The sequence below is a fragment of the Bombina bombina genome, chromosome 2, assembly GCF_027579735.1.
Source record: "Bombina bombina isolate aBomBom1 chromosome 2, aBomBom1.pri, whole genome shotgun sequence".
NCBI lineage: Eukaryota > Metazoa > Chordata > Amphibia > Anura > Bombinatoridae > Bombina > Bombina bombina.
This window is the reverse complement of record NC_069500.1, coordinates 142,889,928-142,901,036: the sequence shown is the minus strand read 5'-3', so window position 1 is coordinate 142,901,036 and position 11,109 is coordinate 142,889,928. Positions and strand designations below refer to the sequence as shown.

The 11,109-nt window shown below is 35.7% G+C and overlaps 1 protein-coding gene across 1 annotated transcript in view; it reads right to left on the bottom strand.

The window, feature by feature from the left end:
• MTREX (Mtr4 exosome RNA helicase) overlaps positions 1 to 11,109 on the bottom strand; it is a gene marked incomplete in the record, with an annotated part of 385,857 nt that overhangs the window by 333,131 nt on the left and 41,617 nt on the right. Inside the window, 1 exon segment of the mRNA XM_053701279.1 lies at positions 6,224 to 6,349. Within this exon segment, the coding sequence (XP_053557254.1) occupies positions 6,224 to 6,349 (126 nt within the window).

Here is an 11,109-nt window from a genome sequence, read left to right as displayed (position 1 = left end):
CAAAGAAATATATCACTTTGCCCATAAAGAACTTCTTCACACTGTAAAAACACAAACATACATGATCTCTGGAAACTTACATTTCCATGCAGTATTTTCCTTTTTAAAGAATAAAAGTGTTTTGGAAACAGGGTCCTTGAAATAAAGACATCAGAAAGTGCTCAGATTTAAAAGCATAATGAGGTGAGAAGGTATTACAGAACTGGATGATTGCATGTGTTTGGGTTTAATAATGTATTCACACTTGCAGTGTTTTTGTCACTCGTTGCTCAGCTGGCAGGTTTTGTACTCACTCCAAAATGAAATAATGTTGCCTGTTAAGTCAGATTTGGGGTAGGGAATGACTAAATCTGAGCAACACAAAATGGGTTACTTTAGCTTGACTGAAGAGTGAACAAGTGAATTAGAAAAGTCTAGGGGAAAACCAGTAAAACAGGGTTTGATAAACAAAATGGTTTTAAATGCGCACATACTGTATATATGTGTGAAATTAAATAGCAAAAATTAAACCTTGTTCATACATAGTTTAGGCTGACTTAACCCTTTCAGTACTAAACCATTTCATATGCCAGCACTAAAGTAGTTTTGTTTCATACATACACTTTTTGGCTTATTTGTGTAGTGCCAACATAAATCAAAAATTTTTTGATTTCAACAGACCAAGCACTTTTTAGAAAATAGTTATAATTTGCTGAAATACCAAAATATGAGAAACACTCCCCACAGAAAGGAATAGTTGTTTCACTCTCTGTAAAGCTAATTAACAGCAGGAGAGACGTTTTCCCCCAAGCATTTTAAACCTACACTTTGTTTAATATGGTGCCATTAGTAACCAGAGTATTAACATTAGGAAGGGGGTTAACAATTATGATAGGCATAAAGACCCTTCACTGGAGAGGGGCTCAACTTTTTAGAAAATAGGTCTCTATAATAGCCCTTCCTGTCCCCAAATAAAAACTTTACAACAAAGTGGGGCAGAAGATCACCTGTATCCTAGTAGGAAAAGTGAACCCTCATTTGCAAGAGCAACTTTTCTAGGTCAAACAGGTATGGGGCCCATTACAACTAGAGATATGCATTTATGGGCTTATCTGAATGCCGAAGATATCGGCAGCAAGCCTCATTCAGCAATTTTCGCAGCCGGATTTATTCTTGTGAAAGTGCAACACACTAAGATGTGGATTTGCAAAGATTTTAGTGTGCTCCACTTTTACAATAACAACCCGGCTCCGCAATTTGCCAAATGGAGCTTGCAGCCGCCATCTTCGGCATTCAGATCAATCCAAAGTTCCCAAATGCACATCCCTATTTTCAACCCAGCCCCTCTTGTTTTATGGTGTTTACCTGCATTCAGTAGGGACATTTGAAAAGAATAGACTACAAAAGTGGTGAGGATGTGGAAATATGAGCTTAATTAGCACTCCCGCCCCACAATACAAGCAAAAGGGAAGTATTATTCATAGGAAAAAAACAAATATGAGATATATCAATTCTATGGTTCTCAAACCAAGCTACTCCTAAAACATACAGATCCTCCTCAGGTCTGTAAGTAAACAAAAACAGAACAAAGCAATATAGGAGAGCGCTCTGAAAATAGCTGCTGTCGCTAAATGTTGAGCTGAATGAGATATAATTAAGGAAATATACGCAATTTATAGCTCTAGTGACAGCTTTAGTGCCAATTGTAACTCTAGTAACGGCTTTAAAGTGATACTCTTGCAGGGGAGGCATTGACATGAGTCAGAGTGGCGGAAAGTGAAGGAGGGAGCTGCTGCCGACTCATGTGAGGAGAGAAAAAGAGGAGCTGCTGACCTGCCTAGTGCCACTGCAAGAGACTGCGCGCACGCAAAAGACTGGAAGAATAGCTCCAGTAAAAAGAATGTTAATTTGTTTTAAAACGTTAAAGAGACAGTAAAGTAAAAAAAAAAAAACTTTCATGATTTAAATAGGGCACGTAAATTTTAAACAACTTTCCAATTTACTTTTATTACCAATTTTGATTTGTTCTCTTGGTATTCTTAGTTGAAAGGTAAACCTAGGAGGTTCATATGCTAATTTCTTAGACCTTGAAGACTGCCTCTAATCTGAAAGCATTTTGACAGTTTTTCACCACTAGAGGGCGATAGTTCACGTGTTTCATATAGATAACATTGAGCTCAGGCACGTGAAGCTCATAAGAGTCAGCACTGATTGGCTAAAAATGCAAGTCTGTCAAAAGAACTGAAATAAGGGGGCAGTTTTCAGAAGCATAGATACAAGGTAATCACAGAGGTAAAAAGTAAATTACTATAACTGTGTTGGTTATGCAAAATTGGGGAACTGGTAATAAAGAGACTGCGTGGTTGCAAGAGGCAAATGGTGGGTGGAGTTTGACTACTGGAGAATAGCTCCAGTAAAAAGGATGTTAATTTGTTTTAAAACGTTAAAGAGACAGTAAAGTAAAAAAAACAAAAACTTTCATGATTTAAATAGGGCATGTAAATTTTAAACAACTTTCCAATTTACTTTTATTACCAATTTTGATTTGTTCTCTTGGTATTCTTAGTTGAAAGCTAAACCTAGGAGGTTCATATGCTAATTTCTTACACCTTGAAGACTGCCTCTAATCTGAAAGAATTTTGACAGTTTTTCACCACTAGAGGGCGATAGTTCACGTGTTTCATATAGATAACATTGAGCTCAGGCACGTGAAGATCATAGGAGTCAGCACTGATTGGCTAAAAATGCAAGTCTGTCAAAAGAACTGAAATAAGGGGGCAGTTTTCAGAAGCATGGATACAAGGCAATCACAGAGGTAAAAAGTATATTATTATAACTGTGTTGGTTATGCAAAATTGGGGAACTGGTAATAAAGGTATTATCTACTTTTTTTTAAACAAAAATGTTGGCATTTACTGTCCCTTTAAAGGAGCATTGAACATAACATTTTTCTTTCATGTTTCAGATAAAACATACAATATTATCCCATTTACTTTTTTCTTTTAGTATCCTTTGGCTAAGGAGCATCAATGCACTACTGGGAGCCGCTGGCGATTGGTGGTTGCACAGATATACCTCTTGTCATTGGCTCATTTAATATGTAACCACCCAGTTGTGCATTGCTGCATATCCTTCAGCAAATGATAACAAGGGAATGAAGCAAATGTATTAATAGCAATAAATTGGACCTGCAACCTGCCAATTTTTGCATAAATTTAAGCTGCCTGTCGGGTTCATATATGCGTTTCTCGGGCGCATCATACCCAGTGCCTCACTAGCCTCTGACCTCACCGCACTTCACTGTTCTCTACAAACCAGAATACTCCTAAGAGGCTCTAAGGACCTTATCTTTCTCTGTCAATATAACCAGTCAGATTACACATTGCTACTTGTATCTGTTTCTTTATGGAATTTTTTTTTATGTATTCTTTTATGCAAGAGGTCTGTAAAAAAACTATTTTTAAGATTAGATACATGTATTTTAAGGTTTTTATTTTTACTGTTATTTTCAATTGTATTTAAACTATGTGGTAATAAAATACTATTTTAATTTAGATTTTTCATGATTCAGGTAGAGCACACAATGTTAAACAACTTTCCAATTCACTTCCATTATTTAAAAGTGCACAACCTTTCTATATACACACTGATGCACTAACTCCTACTTGAGCATGTGCAAGAATTCACAGAATATATGTATTTGCATTTTGTGATTGGCTGATGGCTGTCACATGATACAAGGGGAAGAAAAATATCACTTTGAAATTTGTCAGAAAAAAAAATAAAAATCTACTACTCATTTGAAATTCAAACTAAGAGCTTTTGCATTATTATTTTTTTACTATGCATTTCTTGATTATGCAATTAAATGTGTAAATGCATCTGCATGCCAATAGAGTCAATGTGATGCCTAATAAGTGGCTGCTCATTTTAAAGCGACACTAAAACACCTTCAGTTTTTAATACAAAATGTTTAGTTATACATAGTAAACCAACTTTGCAATATACTTTCATTATTTTGAAACCTTTTTGGGTAATTTAGTTTTGAAAAAAAATAAAGATTTTCTAATTCAGAACTGGAAATGCACACTACAGACTTCTCAATGCTAACCCTGCTACATATTCCTAACTAGATTTAGTAGATGCCTGCAAAACTATGCACTTTATGATAAAGTAGTGGGTGTGGTTTAGCTGTTGAAAAGCAAATAAGCCAACAGGGTTAACATGTTTACGCAGAAGTATTTGCAGCAGAAATAGTAAGGTTCTTATGCCACTTTACAGATCATTAGTAAGGCCAAATCTTGAGTATTGTAAAATATGTGGAGAACTTTTGAATAACCCGGGTTTTTAATTCAGTTACGATAGATATCACTTGCGTGCTACTAGCACTAAGTGCAAGGGGATTTGAATTACACGTAACTGAAGTTTCTACGGCATCTAAAGGTAAAACTCTATATCCGATTCAGCTTTAAGCCAAGCCGCCACATAGAGGATCCGTACTGTGACGTAAGAAATAGCCACGTGAGCGCTAGCAGAGGAGCTGTGTAAGACGCCAAGAGTACGTTTGAAATAACTGCGGTAAGTAACCGGAGCAGAGCATAGCTCACGCAGGTAAAACAAAGTGTTACTAAAAAGTGTTACCAAGCCTGTGGGACATCTCATTCACAACTCCAAGGCAACATCAACATATCTGTTGCATATTTGTCCGCATGATGTTTTACTTTGAAATGGGAGACTTACACTAAGAGACAGTATCTAATCTCTGGCTCACTAAATAGGCGTCACTTTTTTGTATGCCCTAAAGACATAGCATTCAAATTGGATACTAGTGTATATACTTAAATACATTTGTAAAAAGTGGCCTAATAAGAGTTTTTCGGGTGGTATGCTTGGCAATGTGTTATTCTATAAGTTTTTTTTCCAATTTGTATATTGGGAGGTGATATTATGTGATCTATCAAGGCTGTTTATATACACATAAATACCTGTCATTTTATTGTGCGCAATATTAATTTATATTGCACATTTGAATTTTTAGGAGCTTTTTAAATGTATGGGAGACTTCACTTATTGAATATGTAAATATTTTTGACAAATACATTTTTAAATAGATATTAGTGTTTATTGCTACAGTCTTTATATCAATTTTATCGCATATATATATATATATATATATATATATATATATATATATATATATATATATACACATATACACATATATATATATATACATATATACATATATATATATATATAGACATACACATATACACACACATTATATAGATATATATATATATATATATATATATATATATATATATAGACATACACATATACACACACATTATATAGATATATATATAGATATATATATAGATATATAGAGATATATATATAGAGATATATATAGAGATATATATATAGAGATATATATATATATATATAGAGATATATATATATATAGAGATATATATATATATATATAGAGATATATATATATATATAGAGATATATATATATATATATAGAGATATATATATATATATATATAGAGATATATATATATATATATATATATATATATATATAGAGAGATATATATATATATATATATATATATATATATATATATATATATATATATATATATATAGAGAGAGAGAATTATCCCTGTCTACTGTAAATTATAAAGTATAATTGTGATATCTTAAGCTCATTTGAAACGCCCTTTAAATACATATTTTTTTAACCCTTAGAATTACTTTATTACACATTTTAGAGGAAGGTGTGTCTTTAGAAGGGTTTGGTATCTTTTAGGCTAGAGCAGTACTAGTAAATATTCTAATACTAAAATATGTTTACAATTGGCTGATATCCATTTCTTTTCTTCCAATAGAACAAAATATTATACACTATGTATATCCGGACACCTAAAACCGTTTTCACCAACTCACAGGCCTGGTGTATAGAAACCTCAAATTAGTTCAAACAAATATATAAACTACCAAATCATTAATGTTAATCATTTAGCAACAGAAGAGCCACAAACCTGCATATATACACAAACCAAGAAATATATAGGATGGGATTCCCAAAAAGAACAAGGATATAGACAAGCCACAAAAAAAAAAGGAATGTGCGATACTTTAGGTAGGCCAACCCTCTGTACATTAAGACTTTCTTATACTTGCTTTGAAGAGAATTAGAATGAACAATTTCCAAACAGATTACTTTGTACCTTAAGTAACTGTTTTCCAACCGTGGGGCTCATTTTCTCGTCAACCATTAGAATTACTATACCCCTTTCATCCATGCCACGTCTACCAGCACGACCGGACATCTGAATATATTCACCTGATGAGATCTACAAAGCCAAGAAATACATTTAAAAATATGTTTTTTTTTAAAAAAAAAAAGGAAGGTAAAAGCCAGATTTCTTTCATGTAATTGGCAAGAGTCCATGAGCTAGTGAGGTATGGGATATACAATCCTACCAGGAGGGGCAAAGTTTCCCAAACCTCAAAATGCCTATAAATACACCCCTCACCACACCCACAATTCAGTTTTACAAACTTTGCCTCCTACGGTGGTAGTGAAGTTTGTGCTAAGATTTCTACGTTGATATGCGCTTCTCAGCATTTTTTGAAGCCTGATTCCTCTCAGAGTACAGTGAATGTCAGAGGGATGTGAAGGAAGTATCACCTATTGAATACACATTTTTTGGTGCAAAGTTACATTCATTGACGCAAATTCGTAATTTCCGGCGTCTTAGTTGACGCCGAGTCCTTCACAAGGTTGCGTCATCTATGACGCGAGTGTGACATTTTTGGCATCAAAAAATATTTTTCTGTTTGTTGTGCGTCATTCTTGGCGCCAAATATTTTCATTATTTAAGACCCTATTTTTATTTGCCTCTTGCCTTTTTTTTTATGTCAAAGGGCTATGCTGTTTGCATTTTTTCCATTCCTGAAACTGCCATATAAGGAAATTGATAATTTTGCGTTATATGTTGTTTTTTTCTCTTACATTTGTAAGATGTCTCAATCTGATCCTGTCTCAGAATTCACTGTTGGATTCCAGCTGCCTGATAACAGTTCTACCAAAGCTAAGTGCATTTGTTAAAAACTTGTGGAGATTATACCTCCAGCTGTGGTTTGTAATAGTAATCAGGATACATTTTCTGCATGTAAAAGTTTATCAATCAGTAGTAGTTCATTACCTGTTGCTGTTCCCTCAACATCTAATGTACAAGATATACCTGTAAATTTAAAAGAATTTATTTCGGATTCTATTCAGAAGGCTTTGTCTGCCATCCCGCCTTCTAATAAACATAAAAGGTCTCATATAAACTTCTCATAGAGATTGATGAAATTTCAAATGACCGGCAACATACTGATTTATCCTTCTATGATGAGGATCTATCTGATTCAGAAGATCCTGCCTCAGATATTGACACTGACAAATCCTCTTATTTAAAATGGAGTATATTCATTCTTTATTAAAAGGAGTGTTGATTACATTGGATATGGAGGAAACTAGTCCTCTTGATATTAAAACTAGTAAACGTTTAAATTCTGTTTATAAACCTCCTGTGATTATTCCAGAGGTTTTTCCAGTTCCTGATGCTATTTCTGATATGATTCCTAAAGAATGGAAAAGGCCTGGGACTTCTTTTATTCCTTCTTCAAGGTTTAAAAAATTGTATCCTCTGCCAGCAGTTACATTGGAGTTTTGGGAAAAGATCCCCAAAGTTGATGGGGCTATCTCCACTCTTGCTAAACGTACTACTATTCCTACAGAAGATAGTACTTCTTTTAAAGATCCTTTAGAAAGGAAACTTGAATCTTATCTAAGGAAGGCTTATTTATATTCAGGTCATCTTCATAGGCCTGCAATTTCTTTGGCTGATGTTGCAGCTGCTTCCACTTTTTGGTTGGAAACTTTAGCGCAACAAGGGGGGGGGGGGGGTTGCCTCAGGATAAAAAACCTAAAGGTAAATCTAAAGCTTCTAACCGTTTTCATTCCTTTCGACATAATAAGGAACAGAAATCTAATCCTTCCCCAAAGGAATCTGTTTCCAATTGGAAGCCTTCCTCAAATTGGAATAAATCCAAGTCTTTTAAGAGATCAAAGCCAGCACCCAAGTCCGCATGAAGGTGCGGGGGGCAGATGAAAATTCTTCAAAGATATTTGGATCAGTTCGGTCCAAAATCATTGGACTCAGAGAATGGTCTCTCAGGGGTACAGAATAGGATTCAGAGTAAGACCACCTGTGAAGATTTTTTTTCTCACGCATTCCAGCGAACCCAATAAAGGCTCAGGCTTTCCTGAAGTGTGTTTCAGACCTGGAGTTATCAGGGGTAATCATGCCAGTTCCGTTTCAGGAACAGGGCCTGGGGTTTTATGCAAATCTATTCATTGTCCCAAAGAAAGAAAATTCATTCAGACCAGTTTAGGATCTAAAGATTTTGAATCGATATGTAAGAGTACCAACTTTCAAGATGGTGACTATAAGGATTATTCTGCCTTTTGTTAAGCAAGGGCATTATATGTCCATAATAGACTTACAGGATGCATATCTTCATATTCTGATTCATACCGATCACTATCAGTTCTTGAGATTCTATTTTCTAGACAAGCATTACCAATTTGTTGCTCTTCCTTTTGGCCTAGCAACAGCTCTAAGAATCTTTTCAAAGGTTCTCGTGCCCTACTCTCTGTAATCAGAGAGCGGGGTATTGCAGTGTTTCATTATTTGGACGATATCTTGGTACTAGCTCAGTCTTTACGTTCCGCAGAATCTCACGTGAACCAAATAGTGTTGTTTCTTCAAAGACATGGTTGGAGGATCAATTTACCAAAAAGTTTGTTGTTTCCTCAGACAAAAGGTAATCTTTTTAGGTTTCCAGATAGATTCAGTGTCTATGACTTTGTCTCTAACAGACAAGAGACGTTTGAAATTGGTTGCAGCCTGTCGGCGCCTTCAGTAGCTATGTGCATGGAAGTTTTAGGTCTCATGACTGCAGCATCGGACGCGATCCCCTTTGCTCGTTTTCATATGAGACCTCTCCAGCTTTTTTATGCTGAACCAATGGTGCAGGTATTATACAAGGATATCACAATTAATATCCTTAAATCCCAATGGTCGACTTTCTCTGACTTGGTGGTTAGATGACCATCGTATAATTTTAGGGGCCTCTTTCGTTCATCCAACCTGGACTGTGATCACAACAGATGCAAGTTTTTCAGGTTGGGGAGCTGTTTGGGGATCTCTGACAGCACAAGGGGTTTGGAAATCTCAAGAGGCGAGATCAACAATCAATATTTTGGAACTCCGTGCAATTCTCAGGACTCTTCAGTTTTGGCCTTTGTTGAAGAGAGAACCGTTCATTTGTTTTCAGACAGACAATATCACAACTGTGGCATATGTCAATCATCAGGGTGGGACTCACAGTCCTCAAGCTATGAAAGTAGTCTCGGATACTTGTTTGGGCGGAATCCAGCTCCTATCTAATTTCTGTAGTTCATATCCCAGGTATAGGCAATTGGGAAGCGGATTATCTCAGTAGTCAGACTTTACATCCGGGAGAGTGGTCTCTCAACCCAGATGTGTTTTCTCAAATTGTTCAGATGTGGGGTCTTCCAGAAAAAAACCTGATGGCTTCTCATCTAAACAAGAAACTTCCCAGGTACCTGTCCAGGTCCAGGGATCCTCAGGGGGAAGCAGTGGATGCATTGACATTTCCTTGGTGTTATCAACCTGCTTATGTTTTCCCGCCTCTAGTTCTTCTTCCAAGAGTGATCTCCAAAATCATCATGGAGCAATCGTTTGTGCTGCTGGTGGCTCCAGCATAGCCTCACAGGTTTTGGTAGGTGGATCTTGTTTGGATGTCCAGTTGCCAACCTTAGCCACTTCCATTAAGGCCAGACCTTCTATCTCAAGGTCCGTTTTTCCATCAGGATCTCAAATCATTAAATTTTAAGGTATGGAAATTGAACGCTTAGTGCTTAGTCATAGAGGTTTCTCTGACTCAGTGATTAATACTATGTTGCAGGCTCGTAAATCAGTTTCTAGAAAGATTTATTATCGAGTTTGGAAGACTTATATTTCATGGTGTTCTTCTCAAATTCTTCTGGCACTCTTTTAGAATTTCTAGAATTTTACAGTTTCTTCAAGATGGTTTGGATAAAGGTTTGTCTGCAAGTTCCTTGAAAGGACAAATCTATGCTCTGTTTTATTCCACAGGAAAATTGCTAAACTTCCCGATATTCATTGTTTTGTACAGGCTTTGGTTCGTATCAAGCCTGTCATTAAATCAATCTCTCCTCCTTGGAGTCTTAATTTTTTTTTGAAGGCTTTGCAGGCTCCTCCATTTGAGCCTATGCATTCTTTGGACATTAAACTACTTTCCTGGAAGGTGATGTTCCTTTTGGCCATCTCTTCTGCTAGAAGAGTTTCTGAATTATCCGCTCTCTCTTGTGAATCTCCTTTTCTGATTTTTCATCAGGATAAGGCAGTTTTGCGGACTTCATTTAAATTCTTACCTAAGGTTGTGAATTCTAACAACATTAATAGAGAAATTGTTGTCCCTTCTTTGTGTCCTAATCCTAAGAATTCTTTGAAGAGATCTTAACATTCTTTGGATGTGGTGAGAGCTATGAAATATTATGTTGAAGCCACTAAAGATTTCAGGAAGACTAAGTCTATTTGTTTTCTTTTCTGGTTCCAGGAAAGGTCAGAAGGCTTCTGCCGTTTCTTTGGCATTGTGGTTAAAGCTTTTGATTTATCAAGCTTATTTGGAGTCTGGTAAAGCCCCGCCTCAGAGAATTACAGCTCATTCTACTAGATTAGTTTCCACTTCTTGGGCTTGTAAGAATGAAGCTACGGTTGATCAGATTTGCAAAGCAGCATCTTGGTCTTCTTTGCATATATTTACTAAATTCTACAGTTTTTATGTTTTTGCTTTTTCGGAAGCAGTTTTTGGTAGGAAAGTTCTATGGGCAGATGTTTCAGTTTGATTCTTCTGCGTATTATTTAAGTTTTTATTTTTTGAGAATAAACATATTTGGGTTGTGGATTTATTTTTTTCAGCGAAATTGCTGTTTTTATTTTGTCCCTCCCTC